This window comes from Pipra filicauda, unplaced genomic scaffold, assembly GCF_003945595.2.
Source record: "Pipra filicauda isolate LSUMZ 115617 unplaced genomic scaffold, ASM394559v2 scaffold283_size971201_pilon, whole genome shotgun sequence".
Lineage (NCBI taxonomy): Eukaryota > Metazoa > Chordata > Aves > Passeriformes > Pipridae > Pipra > Pipra filicauda.
Window position 1 is genome coordinate 34,531 of NW_024104402.1, and position 21,403 is coordinate 55,933.

Consider the following 21,403-nt stretch of genomic DNA (forward strand, 5'->3'; position numbering starts at 1 on the left):
AAAATAATGAAATACATTTTAGTACATTTTTACAAGTTGTTAGAATCATTCAGGAAAAATCTTCACCACAGAGCAAAATAACCAAAGGTTAATGTAATTCATATAATTGGCATGTAGAGAGACTAATATTTAGCTTCACTCTAACTTCAGATTGATCTTGACTGAGTTGGAACCTGTCTTATTTTATTGTATACACATATGTTTTCTCTATACTATTAATCAACTAAACAATCTGTTTCTTTCCTTGATTTAAATATATACACTTAAGAGAAAATTAAATGAGAAATAACTTATCAGAATGCACTTACCCCCCTCTTTTATAGGATTCTCCTCCAGAGGGTTTAAGAAGTTCCAGAGCATTTTGAACTAAGAGCTCAGAAAAAGCTTATATAAATTCCTACCTTGTAACCCAGTCAACTCAATAGTTTTTGCTGATAGATCTATTTTTAGTTCATCCCCTTTTCAGCAGTGGTGTAAAGAGAGTTCTGCAACAAGTACATGAGATAAATAAACCCAAAATCTGGCAGAATGACATCACAGAGAAATGTGATGTTTCCCTGCTGAGGTTTCCCTAAAAGAGCAGAAAACAGCCAATTAAGCAGAAATCTAATCATACTTAAAGGTAACTAGAAAGCTAAGTGCAACTCAATAGGAAAAAAGCCCAGATGAAGTAGCCCAAAATACTGAAGGTTAATAAAACAACAATATGTTCAGTGACTCATTGAGTTAATTAATCACATAATCATTATTTTCTGACAATTTTTTGATTCACAAATATTTTTTTCAAAGCACTTTAGTGTTTGCTAATAGCTTTGATGGGTCGGTTTGTTTGGTTTTTTGGGTTTTATTTAATTATCATATATAGCTACAATGAGCTACCTGACATGAAAATATTTCTGGTATGATTCCTCTCACAGAAAAAATGTTACCAACTCCTCATCTCAACTTGAAGTGACAATGCTGCTACCAGCTATGGTTTGAGACTCAGTTAAATTCTATTCTTTGTTCCCTTCAGGAAGGTCAAATGACTCGGGTTGGTAGCAGCAGGTAGAGTTTACCTGTCCACATATTGTCTAACATGTCTCTGTGCAAGTCTGAAATACAGCTGAAAACTTTAATGAAAGAAATGAGAAAATTTTAACTATGTTATGTGTCACAGAGATAATATATCATAATTTCTCTACCGGTGACATCTTAAAGCACATCAATACATCCTTCCGTGGTTACAGCTTAGCCTATGATTACATTTCAGTGATGGATAATCCATCTCTCTGGGAGAGAAAAACAGGCAAAACCAAGAAATTATCTGTCTCACAATGATCTCAATTTATATTCTAAAAATCTTTGGGAGAAGCAGAGGAAGAAAATCTTCATGATTGTTTCTCCAAGAGATCCTGTTTTGCCTAAAATTGATTTTTTGAATGAAACCTATTGACTAATGAGGCAAACCAGGTAAAGGTGGGCAAGACTTCTGTATCTTTTTCCTCCTATTATATGGGTGAGAGAAAAGTAGGACAAGGACCAAATTATTTCATTATTATTGAACTTAATGGACGTTAAAAGGCCATAGATCAACCTCATGAATTATTATGGCAGAATCTAGGCAGATTATTTACATAATTTACTGATAAGTTTATTAGTGTACGTACTGAGATCTATTTTATTGCTTCTCAAGATGCATTAACTTCACTGTAACAGTTTTCATGCTCAAGTCCTGTCCAATATGATAAACACCAACTAGTATGACAGAAAGCCTTTGTGACAGAATGACAAAATCTCTGCAATTAAATTAGTTCCACAAAATATGAAACTGCTTTTCTTTCCCTTTGTTACATTATATAATAGAATTCTCCAAGTATATTTGATCCATGACTAGAATTTGTACAGGACAAAACAATGTACTTTGGAATACCTATATTCTACTTAGAACTTTACATAGCAAATACACAGCCTTCTTCCTGACCATCTCTTCATTATTTCACCTGCTTCTCCTCCCTCCTGCTCCTAATAGGAATTTTCTGATTATATGAAAGTGATGTGTACTTTGTTTACCCATGGTTAGAGAATCTGAGTTAATGGAAAATCCCCCAGAGCCTTTTCTCCTTCAATTACAGGGATCAGTCAATATGGTTTCTTTAGGGAAAGGATAATTACTCGCATTTCTGCTTCTCAAGACTTTATTAAAATAAATCTATTTATATCACTCTCCAGAGAGTTTGAGAGTTGACAACTGTATTGTTAAGGGCAGATTATTTTATGAGTCCATCCCACAACATGGGAATTCTTTAAACATCTTTTCCACAATGAGGCCAAGGAACTGAAATAGAATATTTGGGAAAGAGATGTGAAAGGGCACAGGCAGCTGACTTCCACTGCCAAAGCCTAGACAACCTGAATTCTGACATCTGTTCATATCACCAGAGAAAGCTGGAACACAAAACCTGAATTAGTCAAATGAGTCCTCTACAGAAGTAAGTTTTCCATGCAGAATGTGAAAAAAGTTCATTGCAAAAAAAAATTTCACATTAAGCTGAAATACGCATAAAGCTCACTGACACAGTAGGTTAAATGCTAGAACTAAACCAAGAATAATATTAACTATACAAGTACGTTTTTGCACAAGGAAGACAGTACATGAAACACATTTAAGAATACACACAAATTCTAATTGTTAATCTTTGTTTTAAAATTTAAAAATCTTAAGTATGACCTTTTAGAAAAACCTTCCAAAACCATGAGTTTGAGCATCAGTTAACAAGCAGACAGTGCATACATACCCTAGAGCACAATAGCTAGTTGTAGTATGTTCTTGCCCTGTAGTTGGCTTGTAACCCAGGCACAACCCCTGCCACTGCTCCCCAACACAACATTAACAGTACTAAAATGGACAGAGTTGTTTTATACTAAATAAAACAGCATAAAAAGCTTTTATTATCATTTCTACATTGAGCCAGTATTTTTTCCTCTGGGAAAACTGAAATACCACTTAGGACTTCTTCTAGGTAAGTAGTGAGCTCTTGAGAGCAGAACAATCATTTTTCCAGGCTACAGAACATACATCATATTGAAGAGGTGAATGCCAGGCTGTGTAGCTGCTGCCATACTTAAGGTTTTGACTTCTATGATCATGGACCTACTGATGAGAAGTCAGGTTTGCTGGAAGCTGAAGGGATTCACCTGACCAAGTGGGGCAAGAGCCTCTTTGTCAACAAGCTGGCCAGAACTGTAAGCAGGGCTTTATTCTAGACTCAGTGGTAAAAGAGGATGGAGATTTGAACAACACAGAAGAGCCAGAGGCTGCTGCAGCATTAGGAACCAACAGGGAAACACCTGTGAAATGTTGCAAAGGAATTAGGGCTTGTTCCTCTAAAAAGGTGACATGATCAGCAGCCCAGCTGAAGTGCCTGTACACCAACGCACACAGCATGGATGATACACAGGAGTTGTAAGCCACTATGCAGTTACAAAGCTGTGATCTAATTGATATCACTGAAACTTGGGGGCATAAATCACATACCTGGAGCACTGCAATCAATGGCTATCGGCTGTTCAGGAGGGACAGACAAGGAAGAGAGACAGGGATTTCCTCTCTATATAAAAAAGTGGATTGACTGCACAGAGCTGTGCTTGAAAAGCTGCAATGTGAGTGAGAGCTTGTGGGTCAAAAAATTGGAGGTCAAGCCAACAAAGGAAACCTCATGATTGGTGTTTACTACAGGTCACCTGATGAAGAGTATGCTGGTGAAACCTTCTTACTTCAACCACAGCAAGAAGCATCATGCTCACAGGCTCTGATCCTGCTGCAGGACTCCCATCACCCTGAAACAATGTGTCTTCACTTTTATTTACTATATAAGACTCCACTGAAGTCTACTGACTTCTTAGCTTTTAAACATTGTTTCTCCCCACATCATTTGTTAGTTCAAAAATGTACAGAAAGATGTGAGCTTCTATAAACACTCTTATTTCAAGCTCTGCTATAGAGGATGTCTTTTTTAGATTAAGGTTTCTCGAAAAAGAAGTTACAATCTTTTGACATTATCTTTAAGAACAAAAATACAGAAATTGACTCTTACCAAGTATTTCAGGTTGTGCATCAACACTATTATCCTCAATATATTTTTAGATTTTTGAGCCATCATCACCACATAGCTGCACTTCCTTATCACTTTCCTGATTTGTATATTCTAGAGCTAGTCTCGGAAACTGAGAAAGTTGAAATTTTGTAAACCTCTTTAAGTGTTATGAAGTATAGCCTATGAAGTATAGAATGGATCAAAAGCAACTCTTCTTCTGATTTGCAGCAATTTTTTCACATTTGCTCTATAGTATTTTCTTAGTACTCCACTTCCAGAGGATTGTTTTTAACTTATGCCTGCTCTCTTCCAAACATTCCCCTTTCAACACTCCTTCCTCCATTGTTTCTGCAGAAAAACATTTTGGTTACATAAAGCATATCTACTTTCCTAATGCACATAAGAACCCTAGAGGAGGAATAAAAAATAGTGTTGAAGTTGTTAATCCAAAACTTAAACAACAATAAAGAAAAAAATTAAAACTAAAGAACTCTATAGTTGCTTTCTTTGAAGTCACTAGCAGAACATGGACTGATACCGTATCAAATACCGTCATGCCACAAAAATGTTAAAATAAAGCTTTAGAACACAGCAGTATTCAGCTGACTCAGAATTACTCAAATTAGTTTACTTCACGTATAATACACCCACTTTTCTTCTGAAGACGCATCTTACCTTTGCTTCCATACTGTTCTGGTGGCAGGTCATAAGGTACAGGAAAACATGTTGCTGAATCTTTCCTTTCTGGAAGCTTTCTTCCTCCTACATGAAAGTAACCTTTGTCCAGTCCCTATGAAGGTAGGGAAACATACAGAAGAAAGACTTATTAGTTTATGGGGAAAAGACAAACCTAATCGAGAATAGATGCTTTCTCAATAAATTATTTTAATCAACAAAATGTTTTGCCTCCATTACTGAGATTAGATACTTCCTGAAGCACCTTCCTGTCTTCAGCTTCCCTTACTTCTACTATTTCAGGCTCTTCTCTAGTACATTCACTGGCTTGGTCTCATACATGGATATACTCTGTCTTCTCAGACCATTACACATCTATTGATTTCCATATTCACTAGGTGAGCACCTTTGGTGTTTAATATTTAACTAAAGCGAAAAGCTTTAAAAATTCTCTTTGCTGCTTAGTTTCACCATGATCACAGTAGTTAGTTAATCAGTGTTTCATGAACTGCACTAGAATTCACTCTCTGTTATAGAAACAAGTCTTCAAATCTGTGCTTTTCAGATATCTTGGGTAACATCATCCCTAGACCCTAAAAAATTTAATGAAGATTTGAAACTGCTTGCGTAAAAGCTCCAAAGAATACACTCAGAATGACAGCATTACTGTCAAACAAGTTTAAGGACTATAAAAAGAAAAAAAAGCTATAATGCAATACAAGGGAAAAGAGATTTAAAGTGATTCAAATAACTTGGGCAGACATTATTGCTTAGCCACTTCTGCAGAAAAGTTGGATCCCATTCATCAACTGTAGTGAGTTATACAAATGCAAGCCTGAGATTTCAAATAGCCTATTGTTAATCAAGTACAAATTGATTAGAACAGAAGTTTAAAGGCTATCAAGTTTTTATTATTTATTTTTAAGATATAACTAACAGCTACATTTTTCTGTCTAAAATCACAGAATAGTTTGGGTTGGGAAGTTCAAAGGTCATCTGAGTCCATCCCTCTGCACTGAGCAAGGCATCTTTCACTAGATCAGCGTGTTCAGAGCACCATCCAACCTGACCTTGAACATTCCCTGGGATGGGGCATCTACCACCTCTCGGGGAAACCTATACCAGTGTTTTACCATGCTCACAGTAAAAAATTTCTTCTTTGTATCTCATCTAAATCTACCCTCTTTTAGTTTAAAACCATTACCCCTTGTCCTGTCCCTACAGGTCCTATTAAAAGTCTGTCCCCACCTTTCGTACAAGCCCTCTTCAGCTACTAAAGGCTGCAATAAGATTTCCTTGGAGCCTTCTCTTCTCCAGGTTGAACAATCTCAGCTCTCTCAGCCTTTTCTCACAGGAGAGGTGCTCCACCTCTCTGACCACTTCTGTGGCCCTCCTCTGGATCCGCTCCAACAGGTCTTTCCTGTGCTGAGGGTCCCAGATCTGGTTGCAGTACTTCAGGTGGGATCCTCAAGAGCAGAGTAGAGGGGCAGAATCCTCTCCCTTGACCTGCTGCCCACACTGCTTTTGATGCAGCCCAGGATAGAGCTGGCTTTCTGGGCTGCGAGTATACCTTGCCAGGTCATGTCCAAATATGAACTTACACTTTACCCAAGCTCCATGGTCCATCAGTCCAAGTTTTACTGCATTACTGTTTTGTGATAGCACAAGGAAGCATCTTAATTACCACTAAAAAAATCCCATTGTATTCAAACATACATGCTGGCTGAATTGAGATTCCTGTCTATATACAATACCGCGAGTTTTTCTTCACTGAAGTATTACATCATCAAATGTTATCATTTTAAGTTGGAGAAACCAACATTTACAAGACGACAAAAAGCATGGGAATCAATGCAGCTTTATACTTTTTTCTTTAATTTTCAAGAAGCATAGTAACAGAGAAAAAGGAGAGCTGCCAATGTCAAGCTGTATTACAGCAGTTCTAGCAAGTCAGTTCAAGAATCTGCTTTAGAATACAGATGTTTCTTTTGTCTCATGACACAAAGTAAGAGCAAATCACCAGTTATTATGTAAGAAACATTACGTATTATTTCAAGGACTAGGCAAAAGCCACTGACTTTTAAGCAAAAGAAACAAACACACACGATCCATGCTAAAGGACTGTGCGAATGAAAATCCATTTTGAACTTCCCCTTCTTTTACCATTAAAGTCAGGTGAATTTTCATAAAACTTCATTAAAACCAGGACACAGCATTTTGTGGATCTTAGTCTATAAGTAACAAGCAATAGGTTCAAAACAAACCAACGTAAATACAACAGGATTACTTTTAAAAGCTCACAAACATCTAAGGGTTTGAAATTGACTGCGAAAAATCATAATTATTTATAAAAAAATACAACAATCAAGTTGTATAGCTTTACTTCCAATGAACTGGAATCGTTCAGAGGTTGGTAGAAATTCCATGTAAAATGCAAATAACCATACTTCTGTCTGTAGTGGAAAGAACATGAAATACAGCAGCGATTCTATAGCTCACAAACTACAGGAACTGTGTAAGTGGTGGTGGTGCCAAGAGCTTTTTTCAGAACTCACAGTAGTCAGGTTTCAGTTGGTGGAGGGTCTGGGTAGTGTGCAGTCCTAGATACACTTTGGCCACAACAACCCCATGCAGCGCTACAGGCTGGGCACAGAGTGGCTGGAAAGCAGCCAGGTAGAAAGGGACCTGGGGGTACTAATTGACAGGAAGCTCAACATGAGCCAACAGTGTGCCCAGGTGGCCAAGAAGGCCAATGGGATCTTGTCCTGTATCAAAAATAGCGTGGCCAGCAGGAGCAGGGAAGTGATCCTTCCCCTGTACTCTGCGTTGGTGAGGCCACACCTTGAGTATTGTGTTCAGTTCTGGGCTTAAGCTCTGCCAGGGGAAATTTAAGTTGGATATCAGGAGAAAATTCTTTACAGAGAGAGTAATCAGGCATTGGAATGGGCTGCCCAGAGAGGTGGTGGATTCACCATCCCTGGAGATTTTTAAACGCAGATTGGACGTGTCACTGAGTGCCATGATCTAGTAAATGGACTGGATTTGGACCAAGGGTTGGACTCGATGATCTCGGAGGTCTTTTCCAACCCAATCGATTCTATGATTCTATGATTCTATACCCCTCACAAGATGACATTGAAATCGTCAGCTAAAATGGCATGTATGAGGTTTGATTGCCTCAAGAGCCTGTGAGCTTCTCTCTGTCTTCTACATGCAGCTATGGGACAAGTGTGGAATGGCAGAGAAGGTTTCTCTGCTATACTGTGAGATGGTTCTTATTCTACAATGAACTTCATACTCCTGCCTGATCAAGAGCACCAAAATTACAAAGCTGTTGCCTGGCACCATCCGAGTTTGAAACTTGCGTAACCATTGTGATCAAAGCACAGAGTGCAGGACAACACCTATTTCAGCCTCTACGTACAAAGTAATGGCAGTTTAATTCAAGTATCACAAACTATGTTGCATGTATTCACTCTAAAGTTCATAGAAGTGTTTTCACTCAACATGAAAGGAAAAAAAGCACTAATTGTAGGACATTTTTCATTTTTTTTACCCCTGTTATACATCCTTTTTTTCAATCTAGTAATAATTTTTGTTTCTGCTTAGTTTCTTCTACACTCCATGCCTTGTTATTACTTCAGCATCTTTCTTTTCAAGCATTTTGTTTCCTTCTCTTGTTCCACACTTTGTTTTCCTCTGCCTGTTCTTCCTCAGTAGTCAGCAGTTATATTTTCCTCTCCTCTGAAAGCCTTATTTCTTCTCTGATGCTATCCTCCATTGCTGCTTGACTTCATCAGTTTAAATTGTTTTATTCGTATCAGAATTTAACCTAGAGAGACCTTCCATTAAGGAAATACTAATCTAAGAAAAGATATTTAGTTTTCCTCAAAACACCCTGGAGTAAGAGTCTAGTTTATGGAATACATTCTTTACCAAGGCTCTCTGAGGAGATTCACATGCTTTTAAAAATAACTCATGTGTCTATCTTCACACAGAAATTGAACTAATTCACACACTTTGTCTGTTTTGAGCATTTCCTGAATGTTGACAGCTCTCACTGCTGTTTCCAAAAAACAAGCAGCAGGATCTTGCCTAAAATAATTCTGCCTGCCTCGTAAGTTTTCCTCAGCCATACTCTATTCTTTCAGAATTTTTCCCTCCACAGCTTTATTTTGCTTTGCAACTGCTGCTCAAAGAATATATTTTGAAACGTTAATATTTCCCAACATTTGCTGGTTGGGAAACTAGAGAAATCCAAGAAAGGGGTACTACATTACCTTGGAAGCTAATGTTACAGTCAAAGAGCTTAACCTACTTAATTTTGGTTGAGCTATGATGGAAGGTGCCTGGTTCAGTTATGTGAACTCCACAAAAATTTAAGCAGTTCGGTTCTGATGATCTCACCGACCATGCCTGGCTGCTCTCTAATCCAGACTCAGTTCATACGCCCAGCCCCACAGTCAATCATAATTATCACAGTCAACTCATTACCAGTGAGTACTTACCATCAAATACAGCATTTCAGAATCTGAAATACTGTTGTTAGTTGTCTGGGATTGATTATCTAAATGTAATTGTAGCATTTTATAGCCCTAGGTAGGCAATTATGGGTAAGTTTTCAGTTTAATAGCAACTGTTTTGTTTTTGTGAGCTTATATTTCCAAAAGCTGAGTGGCTAGTACCATATTCAACAAATCTTTAAAAAGATTTAAGTATTCCACCAACTTTTATATTCAAGTTCAGTTTACCTTACAATCTTATCAGAAACAGAAGCTATGAGGAGGAACTATTTACTTAAAAAGTTTTCCATTAGTCACTTTCAAGATTTTTCAAACAAAGTAGTTACTGGAACATGCTTCCCAGAACTCTATGCTTTTAGATGATGGAATTCTCTCAACATGTTTTACCTGTCAAGGATGTACTTTATTTCAGCCTCTGGAAAGGAATTCCCCAGCAGCTGAAACAGCAAGTTGAAAAAGAGAGGGAGTGTAGATGTAGGAAGTACAAAATAGAAATGGAGATAGAAAGGAAAATGTAGTTCAAACACAGGACATGAATTCTATAAACAGTTTGGATCACAAGCTTCTATTGATCAAAATGTCAGCATCAGCTGATTTTTCCCTAAACACTAGAATTGTAAATGATAACAGCTGTTGCTATGTTAAGAACAACCATTTGGCATATTTCTGAGAGTCTGTATTAGCACACCAGGCCAAGACCCAACCTCAAAGCATAATTTTGGAAGCATCTTAAAAAAAAAAAAGACAAAAACTGGCAGTCAACTGATAGCAGGTGAGGAATGATCCACTTCCAAATTTGTATTCAGCAGAAAATAGAAGGCACAAGCCACAATGCTAGAGGAGTTCTTAAGATGAGTAACATTAAGTGTGTGCTACACAAGTACACCAGGGTAGCCATGGCCAAACATGCCAAGGTGCAGGATTAAGGCTCCACTCTATTCTGGGGCACAGGTTCAATTCCCATCACTGCCAGGGATATTTTAATGGTTGGACTGTATGATCTTAAAGGACTTTTTCCAATCTAAGTGATTGTGTGATGCTATGATGCTAAGTCTGAACTTCTATCAGAATAAGTGTCATTAACTTTAAGATAAAACAACTTGAAGAAACAGAACTACCAGAAATTGGCAGTGTTAAATCAGCATTCCAATAGCTAGAGCATGGTGAGTCTCTCAAGGCCTAGGAATGCTCACTTATTATTCAAAGCACTTCATCTAGTTTGTATTTTGTATAACTTTAGTTACAAACAAACTTTTCTGTTTATAAAAATTTTAGTCTATTCCTAGTTCTCTGTTATCTTCACCTAAGACTACTCTGCCACACAGTATGCTAAAACCACAGTGAACCAGTGTGACAACCAGACCAAGTCATCGAAGAAGCACTTTTTATGCAGAGCTAACTGTGGGACATATACAGAGGACAGATTTGCAAGCTAAGCAGTGCAACTGGAATATCAGATAGCTGCATGTACATCAGCCAAGCATTTGTATTTGTCTCTTCTGACTACTTCCTTGCGTGTCTCTGCAGGCACTTCTCAATGAAGAAAGCAAATCAGCTGCAGTTTCCCTCCCTGCTTTGCTCCCAAATGCACCATATAATGTGACTACTGACAGGTGACAACTTGTCTTCAGGCTGCCAGTCTTTACAATTAAGTATCAATATGTAGGAAACTGGGATGAAAAGAATTAACTATTCTCTTCCAAAGTATGTACTGTTATTCTGAGGTCGGAGATTCAAACATAAGACTATTTTACTACAGTTACCTGCATAGGAGTTTTCTATAATTCACAAAAACAAAAATTGTGAGGGCTGTACAGAGAAACCGTTAAACTTCCACAATGCATCTTTACATTGCCTACATTTTAATTAATTTATTTGACAACAAATTAAACCTTTTCATGATGTGCGATATATCAGAATGATGTCACGCTTCTGTCACTTCTACATGAACAACTCTCTCGTTCACTTGCTGAAAAACCATCAGAAGCTAACTAATTACACATCACTTTGCAAAAAATACAGCAGGCCTACAGACCCAGTGAAGAGAACCTTGAGAACAGATTTATACCTGCATCTGTTTCTCCATAATTATATTTCCATCTTAAGTGCAACCTTTGTCCCTCCACTCAGTACCCTTCCAACCCAAGTGATACAGAGGAAAAAAATAGAGAAAAGCAGCAAAAATGATCAAATCATCTCTACCCTAAAAACAGCTGAGCAGGCTAACAACCTTTTAGTCTAGAAACAGATAAAGGTCTATGGAAAGAGAGGCATGGAAAAGGTGATTAGGGATCACAGAGTTATTTTCTCTTTCAATGCAGGAAAAGAAAACCATCAAATGAGTAATTTTCAGAACACTCCTTCATGACATTGTCAAGTTGCGGAACTCAGCCAGAATAGACTGTCAATGCTAAAAGCTTACAGACTTCTAAGAGAAGACAAAAGATGTTCACAGAACAGAAGTCAAGAAATCTTCAGGGATAAACTACTACATACATGCCCGACCATTATACTTTTCCACAAGCAGTATCTGCTTTTGATCACAATGTTATGAGATGTTCCTTTGATATAATAAAAAAAAAAAAAATCCTTCTTCTCCCCCAACAATGGTTACTTTAAAGTAGGTAGGTAGGTATGGCCAGTCTTTGCGAACGAAGATTTGGGAAAGGTCTTTACCCTTCGAGCCTGCGCAGTGGATTTTTTAGGTGAGACACAGTGTGCGCTGAACTGAGCCCACCCTTAAATCCTGAGGTTCAACTGCTGGGGCCGAGCGAGTTTGGACAGTGGCAGGGAGGTCCTCAGGATGTAGGTTTGTTTAGAGTGACCTTCTCTTAGATGGATGGCCTTACAGGGCTGACGAGCTCCATCTGCCCGGAGGGTTTCCCTGACCGAGAATCGAACCGAGTCTGCGGCGGTGAGAGCGCCGCATCCTAACCACTAGACCACCAGGGGGCCCCCACTTTAAAGTAACCAGTGTGACAAAAAGGGAGAAATCTGGGGGCTTGGCTTCACCATTTATAGAGCACAATACATCCTCATCCAGATCCTAGCCATTTATGCATATTTTCCACCCAAAACTTCACTGAAAGGCTTTCTCCCTAGGTGTGGTTCCAAAACCAGGTCAAATGAAGGCTATCTCAATATGATCCCATGCTCACCTTCCTGCACTCTGCCCCCTTGAACTTGCCTTTCCTAGTTCTTCCTTACATTAGCACTCATCTGATCATGTTCAGCTGGTTCACGGAAACTTGTGCAATTTGGTTTTGGCCAGACTGAGCTGGTTTAAAGCACAAGGTGTCCACTAAGCACCGATGCCAGTACAATTAAGAGAGTAAAGACAGCCATGGACAGGTTACTCTTGTGGTAGGGCCAAATGATGCAGTTTCACATGTTAAGGTAATCTATTGCTTTGACATGTTTGAGATGCCAGATTCCAACCTATCTTATCGGGCGGTTAATTATCTAATACACTTATCTGCTGAGTCAGAGAAGTAGAGCAACTTACTTGTCACCAAAACATGATCTTGAGTTGCAGCAAAGCTTCACCATATATTATTCTCTCCAGGTTGAGAGCCTAAGCCTGTAGCAGTTGTAGGTTTTAGGAAGAGAGGCCTTGAACAAACAAAAATGATTATCACAACCGCAAGAGTGTCAGCATCCTTTCTGCAAATCTGAACTCACCCTACAACTACTCGGTGAGATCAAGATCTTGGCCAGGTTTGTGTAAATAACTTTTATTGTTGTTCTGATCCACTGTATGTATAGAAATTGGATTAATTATATTAACTTAATAATAAGTAACTAACTGCTTCAATGTTTTATTTTTCTGTTATTACTAGTTGTTTATGCAAGTGATGTCTGCTTTTTTTAGAGCTCAGAGATATAAAACCCAATGCTTCCTACTGTAAGAAGCTACAGGATTTTTCTTGTTTCACTCTGATAAACACATTTTCTCTAAAAGTTGTCTTCCACATAAACCATGCTGGAAAATAATGTCGCTAAGGTTCACAATATCAGAAACCTCAGTACTATGCAAACTCATCATAAATGTCAAGAGTGAGATAAAGGAGTTCTTTAGCTGCAGTCAGAAACTATCAATCTTAATATTGCAATCTTAGGAGATTACAATTATCCAGTTATGGTAAGCAAACATTTTTACAATGTCATAACATTAGTAAATATTCATTTGGGAGTACACTACTAATCAGCAGAAATGACAGAACATTACGTGATCATCCGCAAACATTATCTAGGAAAGATACATTCTTCATCAGAAAAATATTTCTAAGAACTTTTAGCAAACAAATGCTGTTTCAGAGAAACTTGCAATCTTTTCTCCGGGAAAGAAATTTCACACAGGAAGGAGTTTGAGTGGTTTCTGATCACAGACTATCTGTCGATGATAACATGTTGTTACTAACAGGTTCACCAGAGAGAAGGAGGAATCAGCCACAGGAAGCAAAATCTCACATCTCACTATCAGGTAGTGGATCTAAGCAAGACAAAACTCAACCGAAGCATAAAAGGGAAGCTTTTTATCTTAAATATAACGTACAACTAACTCACAAGACTCATTACCACAGGATTCTGTGGAGGGCTAAAAACCAGCAAGTATAGTTCAATAAGGAACCTAATGTTTTAAGAGACAGTCATATGACTTTGCAAATGCATTTCAGGAACAAGCAAGAACAGCAATCAGTGCGACATTAGGAATTGTTTTTCAAGTCACGACCTCACTTCAGTGTGAATATGCACGTACAGCCTATTTTAAAAAAGTATGAAAAAGGTTTGATCATCCTTTCCAGCAATATTTAGGGTATATGTTACAATTTATAAACATTATTGCCTTTCAGTATCATGACAAAAGTCACAGCAACACCAAATCCATATCTGCTGTGTAGAAAAACAGACTATAAATGCCTCGTATAAACTCCATTTCCTATTAGCTCTCTAACTTAGAAACACAGAACCCACTGATTAGATTACTCAGTCACGCTTGTATTCATAAATATTTGCAGATTTTTGTCATATTCCAGGATTTGTACTTGAACTATGAACTTACAAATGCTGAAGGCAAGAAAAGAACTCCAAGTTCATAAGAACGGATCATCAGTTGGCTGCCATTTTTCTCCAGAGCTCCCCAAGCTGCTTTAGATAGATTGGCACTATGAAGAGAAACAAAGCATATCAGTGAAGCAGAAAATGTTTAAATAATATCTGTAGCAACGCTCTTCTAGCAGAACTTAAATTCCATCAGAATAGTCTTTTCACAAAAAGTGACTTGGGTGTTATTCCTTATTGCTATTTTTACAGCACAGTGGGAGCAGCAGAGACAATATGCAAAAGAGCATTCATACAACACATGTGAATAATTATACAAGCCTATTTGTGTCATACAGATCTACAAGACAAATTCAGCTTTTTGAATCTTCTCTGCACATTTCAGAAAGGAATTTCGTATTTGTAAATAGCTTCAATTTGACTCAGGAAGATTAAAGGTTAGCTCAGTTATTACTAGTTACACTTAGTACAGTGTGGCTTTGCATTTTACGTTCTAGTACAGAGTGTTAAACAGTATCTTTTGCTCCTGGCATTTTGTTCTTTGATATACTTATGAAAACAAGTATTTATCAAAGAAGTATTTTTGTTTCAATTTGTTATTCAGCACTATGCTGTAGTTAATCCTTCATTAGTATCTGCTATGAAGTAGATCAAGTTGAGAGTCAAAAAATATACGCAATTCTGTTGTCATTAAAAAACTCTATTAAATATGGATAAAAATTCATATCACTATTTGAAGTATTATGAGATTATGGCAGTTAACTCACCTGGGCTTGCAGTTGACAAAAAAAGTCATATATAAAGTTCTTAAGTGAGAGATGTATTGATTAGTTGTTTACCTTGTTACTAAGAACCATGCAATCTTCTGGAAGTCAGGAGAGAGTCTCATGTATGTCTTAATGTGAGGTATAGCACGAGTTCGACCTGAGACTTCTGCTGACCATTTGCTAGAAAAACAATAGGAATTCTTTTCATGTATGGTTTTATTTTAAGGTTTAAGAAATACCATACTACAGTGTCATGTTTCCAGAAACACTACCTATATTTCTCACATTCAATACTTATTCCCCCAGACAAAAGTTGAAAATACCTTATTTAACAGAATTCTTAATCCTGAATTCCAATTTTACTAGTAGTCAGAAGGGCAGGATTTTTTTTTTCCCTTACAACCCATTCAGACAGATATTCTCCTCAGTGTGACAGATTCTCCTAACAAGTTTTTCCATTCCTCCATTCCAGCTCGCACTTAAGAAAGTAAGTCCAAACTTCTGGCCAATATTTCTTCTTTGAAGGCTATCAATGGTTATAACTTTGAGCACACAAGTTTGGCACCAAACTAAACCTCATAAAATTCTCCAAGTTTATTACAATTTATTATCCATGACATAGAGGCAGAGAGCAACTGATAGACAGATGACACTACTCTTCCTCTTCCCTTTCTGTACCCCTAAGCTGCTGAGAAATTTGAAAGCTTAAGAAAGTAGAGATCATATCTACATGTATATATAAAAACTAGTTTAAAACAACAAGTCATTGCTGGATTAATTCAGCATCAGTATTACAGAACTAAACTATAAACAAGCAGTAAATAAATGTATATAACTGAAGGTATGTAATCACAGCATTTAGAAGCACTTTCCACTAACAGCTGTTAGTCCTCACTCAAATTCAGGAAGAAGGCTTCTAATACACCATCTTCCACCCAGAGACTTTTCTTTCCTCAGTTTAGAATATAATAGTCTCTAGTTTTGGTTATCACAATCCTCTTTGCCTAACTTATCATTCTCTTCTAAAATGGAAATTGAAAAGAATTAATCAGCTCTGAAAAACCTCTTAAGTGCCCTGTGTTCATCTAAAAGCCTGAGAAGATTAACTTGGAAGGGCTGGAATTATTTACCTAAGTTGACTTTCACGACTAACACAGTTAGTGAATTTAAAGTCAAGAGGTTTTATAGTTCATGGGTCAAGACTATGGGTCAAGACCATGAACTTCAACAACCCTATCTCCCCTGATGAAAGAAAGAAAACCCTTTCTAAGAACTGGTCCTGTATTCCTAAAGGGCAAGAACTGACACACTCCACACATTTGACACTAACTAGAAATCTTTATATTTTGATGCAAGCCACACTGAAGTCTGTTTCTGAAGAACAAACTAAGATATGATATATGATATAGAACCAGCTAACTAAACTTCTCTTCCCCTATGGAACTCCACACTTTTCCAACTCCATTAATCTCTCCCTCCTTGTAAAGCAGAGCTATTTCTTCCCCTAACCTGTAAGTAGGAAAGTATTTTTTCCTTTCTGCTCTGGTAGAATCCCTAGTTTCCTGTTGGTTTTGTACTATTTTCCAGTGAAGTAAAGAGAAATTTCTCTAATCCCTTTACTGCTCAAAGTTTTATACTATGGCAAGTCTTTAAAACATCTTATCTTCTATTTAATACTATTGAAAACCTACTATTTTCCATATGTCCCAGATTCCATGGGTAAGAAGCTGCTGTATGTCACCTGCTCTATGTTAAGAGCTCACATGCAGGCTCTCCTCCAGGGCTGGTGTTGTATATTACTGGTAAGGGTCTGCATCAGGGTAATTACTACAGAGCAGTTATGCAGGGCCACTTGTCATCTGCAACCAATTCAACAAATGAACTTTGCTTCATCTGTTGCCCATCACTTTTGCCCTTTTGCTGCCAGAGCAGGACCCTGGTATGTCCAATGTGACAGGTATGTGGGTATTTTCTCACTGAACAGGAATTAATCAATTAATAATCTCATTACTAAAGTAGCATTCTGCGCATTAAATAAGAGACTAATCAAAAAAAGGTTACATCTTTCTTCCAGTAAGATTCTCACGAGGTATATAACTACAGAAACTAAATTAAGACTGCACAAACACCTCCAGACTTATGATTTCCTCACCTTTTGAATCATGACTGAACAAGCTTGAAAATTTGAAGGTGATTGTAGCTTTCTTCCTTTGCTGAATGTGCTCAGAGGGAACACTTTAAAAGCAGGAGACAAAGCCTCACATGCTTTTTGTCTGAGTTCCATTCCTTGGACATTAACCAGCAAAGCTCACAGCAGCAATCACATTCACTCCAGAATTAGGGATGCCTTCTGCAACCAGCAATTCTGTTTCAGTCCCCTTAATATATTGCATCTTAGCATACTCTTTTCTTAGTAAATTATCTTACCAGAGCAACTTCCACCTGGAAGAGTTAAAAGTTTCTGATGAAAGGAATGGGATGTTGTGGTCTTGTAAGAGGTTACAGGATGTATTAATAGTTTTTTGATCTTTGCAAAACAACTTTTCCCCATTGTTCTCAAAACATGTTTAAGTTATTAAAGATTCAGGCTGAGGGAGACATCTGGCATGGAATGTCAGACTGTTAGAATTTGGCAAAACTAGCAGCACATGGAAAGAAGTTCTTAATAGAAAATGTCAGGCACCTTTAACAAAAGATATTACCAGAAGGTAATGAGAATTTTTGCAGCAGGACTGCTGTACACAGAAGATAAAAAACACTCAATAACAACACAAAAAAAGCCTTCCTAGCCCTGCTGTGGCTCAGCTGAAATCCTATTAATACAGAGGCACAAGTGGGGAAAGTGAAATACAACTGTAAATTAAAAAAATAAAAGAGAGAAGTATTTTATTCCAGTTCAAAGAAGAAAACTTAGATGAAAGTTTACAAAATCCTAAATGCATTAGCAATGGTATTCTGTATAATTTTTTACAGGTAAATAGCATGTTTTCTACTATGTTTTGGAGATAAGACCCAGCAGATAAGGAACTAAAGGCTTTTATTTTAAGGAATTTAAAAATATCATGTTTGTAACCACTTCCACTTAATTTGCTTTTAACACTCAAACATTACAGCATTGTCAGTTTAAACATACAGTCTTAAAAAAAAAAACAAAACAAAGAATTGAGTTCTACTTACTGAAAATAGGAATGCAACCACAGCTGTTTCTGTGCTGTCTGTATACTGTATGGAAGTGAGCCACCAGCTTAAGGAACAAAACAGAACATGTACATTTATTTTTTGAAAGACATTCTAAAAGCAGCAAGCATGTTGGGGAACAAGCTATCTGTACTACCCTCATGAGTTACTTTCAGAAGTCCTTAAATGCTCCATTAGTATAAAATGGTATATATTTTGGTTTGGTTTTTTTTTCCATTCTCATAATTTAGCAACTTCCTAAACACTACACAGCACATTTACACTAAGAAAAAGAGAAACTGCATAGAGGCTATGGAATTACAGGTAGTTTTCTGTTAGGATAGGACTTGATATCAACAGATTAGAATCATACAAACTAGAAGGAATAAAACAAGCAGCTCTCAGAAGAAAAAAGAACCTACCAACACCCAAACAACATTATTTTAAAAAGCAAGAACTTCTCTGATGAAATTGTATTTGTATTGATTTGGCCTTTGGCTAATGCCTGTTGTGATTTCTTGAAACAGGTTTAATAAAGAAGAATCATCCAGGCATACTGAGTTATATTAGTGCTGTGTATTTTAAAAGCACGATACAAAGCCTACTGCATTCAACATGTCCTAGAACACACCATAATGACCCATCACAAAATCTTCAGTACTCTCAGGAATGCACTAACTGCAGAAGCCCACAGAGCTGTTTAACTGCACAAACATAGAGTTGTGCAATTCACCAAGTTATTTCATAATATGAAAGAAATTACAGTAAGAAGTCACTGAGCTGTAGACAACCAGACGTATTTCAAGACACCCTAATCTACCTGCAGGAGTCAGATACCTACAAATTCTCTGGCTGCAGTTTCTATATATGTCCAAACACTTTCCTCTTTTCAGAGGAAAGAAAAAGAGCTGAAACAACTCCTGCTTCCCCCAGGTTCAAAATACACCGGCTGTTAGAAGAATTCAACAGCTACTCTACTTCATACTTCACAGGAACTTACAAGCATCCAGCTTGGAACTGGAACGTGCATTTAACGATTCAACAATGTCAAAAATCACTGAATCATTGAAAGTGGAAGCACCCTCTAGAGATCATCTAGAATAACCCCCTGCTCAAAGTAGTGTTGAACAGAGCACATTGTTCAGTACAGTGTCCTGTCAAGTTTTGAGTATCTTCAAAAACATAGACTCTACAGCCTCTACAAGCAACCTGTTTCATTTAAACATCAGAAAACATTTCTGCTGTAAGGATGAATTGAGATACAGGAGATTTCTGTCTATGTCCATTGCTTTTTGTTCTTTCCCTAGTCACCATGCAAAGAGTCTGCCTCTACTTTGCATCCTCCTATCAGGTATTTATACATGTTGATAAGACCTCCCAGGAAAGTTCTCTTCTCCAGCATGAAGAATCATCCAGCTCTCTCAGTCTCCCCTTGTATGACTGATGTTCCAATCTCTTATTCATCTTTGTGGCTTTTTGCTGTACTTGGTTCAGTATGTCTGTGTCTGTATTGTACTGAGAAGTCAACACTGGACACAGCACTCCAGATTTGGTCTCGCTGGCAATGCACTTCCTAACACAGCCCAGGATGCTATCGGCCTTCTTGCTACAAGGGTACACCTTCAGCTTAGTGACCATCCCTGGTCTTTTTCTGCAAAACTGCTTTCCCCAGGTCAACCCCCAGTGTGCACTGGTGCCTGGGGTTACTCTTGCCCCAGCATAGTACTTTGCATTGCCCTATGTTGAAATGCATGAGGTTTCTGTCTGCCCATTTCTCCAGCCTGCACAGCCCCTCTGAATGGCTGCACAATCATCCGATACATCAACCACTCCTCCTGAGTTTGCATCATTTGCAAGCTCACCAAGGGTGTACTCAGCCCCACCATCCAGGTCATTAATGAAGATATTAATGCACGACCCCAATATCAGTGCTTGGCACATTCCACCACTAGCGGCTGACCCCCTGCTGGCCTTTGTGCCATTGATCACAGTCAGTGAGGCCTGGCAGTTCAGCCAGTTCCAATCTGCCCCATGTTCCACTCATCCAGCCTGTACTTAATCACGTTGTTGTAATGATGTTAGCAGACAGTGATGAAAAAGTTAAGATAAACAACATCTAGTACACTCCTCATTCATCAAGCCACTCATCCCTTTATAAAAGGACATCAGGTTAATTAAGCATAATTTATCCTTTCAAAAATGCATGCTGACTATTCCGGATCACCTTCTTGGTCCATCATATGTTTGGAAATATTTTCCAGTATTCTTTGCTCCATCACCTTTCCCCAGGATCAAAGTGAGGCTGGCAAGCCTATAGGTCCCCAGACTTCGTGAATATTAACATCGGAAGACTGAACAGAACAGCTCTATATTACAATATTAAAAAAATGACCAATGAGTAGCAAAACATCTTAGCCTCTGTTGTATTTGATGTGCAGAACGACATTGCAAACAAACCAGAAGAAAATGGCACACTCAAACCTGAATTTTCTGCCAAAATGAAAGTATGATTGGAGTAAGAACAGCGGGCAAGAGCTGTTGTTCTAATACACAGTGATGTATGAACATGGCTAGACAGACTTAAACATTACCTACCAATGCCCATAAAGCCTCTTCTATTCAATCACAATAGGAGAGCTGGAACTACAACTCCAGTAAAAGAAATTTAAAGGATTGTACTGCCACCTATTCTATCATGTTCTCAGCAAGATGACAACTTCGTGTTCATTCAACATCAACCATTAAAGTGATTTTGCAGGACATTACGACCACAAAAAGTTAATAAATGGGGATTCATCTGCTTACCAGGATACCCTTCCAGACTCTGCCTCACATTGTTCACAGTAGGATAAACCTTCATGGGAAAAAAAAGTAACTTTAATAACAGCTCTAAATATGCAAGCTGCCAATTTTCAAACAAAGGACACTTCAAAGAAAACCTGAGGAAAAAACACATTAAAAGCTTCACTTGTCAAAATGAATAAAATTACACTGCAGCTTAAAACTACACGCATGCAAGTAACAAAGTCTAATACTTTTACTGCTCTTACAGAGCTAACAAGACTCAACACTGCTTCAACCACTGTTAAGTGGTCAAAGCTAGCCTTAACATTATTTTATGAGA

The 21,403-nt window shown here is 37.8% G+C and overlaps 1 protein-coding gene across 3 annotated transcripts in view; it reads right to left on the reverse strand.

Moving 5' to 3' along the window:
• TDP1 (tyrosyl-DNA phosphodiesterase 1) overlaps positions 1–21,403 on the reverse strand; it is a 42,933-nt gene that overhangs the window by 6,694 nt on the left and 14,836 nt on the right. For 2 of the 3 annotated variants that reach the window (XM_027738766.2, XM_027738774.2), the window contains 5 exons: positions 21,085–21,133; positions 18,280–18,346; positions 15,175–15,282; positions 14,337–14,439; positions 4,752–4,866 (listed from right to left, as the gene is read on the reverse strand). In XM_027738766.2, coding sequence (XP_027594567.2) covers positions 4,752–4,866; positions 14,337–14,439; positions 15,175–15,282; positions 18,280–18,346; positions 21,085–21,133 — 442 coding nt within the window. Of the gene's footprint in view, positions 1–4,751; positions 4,867–7,818; positions 12,887–14,336; positions 14,440–15,174; positions 15,283–18,279; positions 18,347–21,084; positions 21,134–21,403 lie in introns of those variants that run through there. The other variant, XM_039382805.1, reaches the window with a different exon arrangement.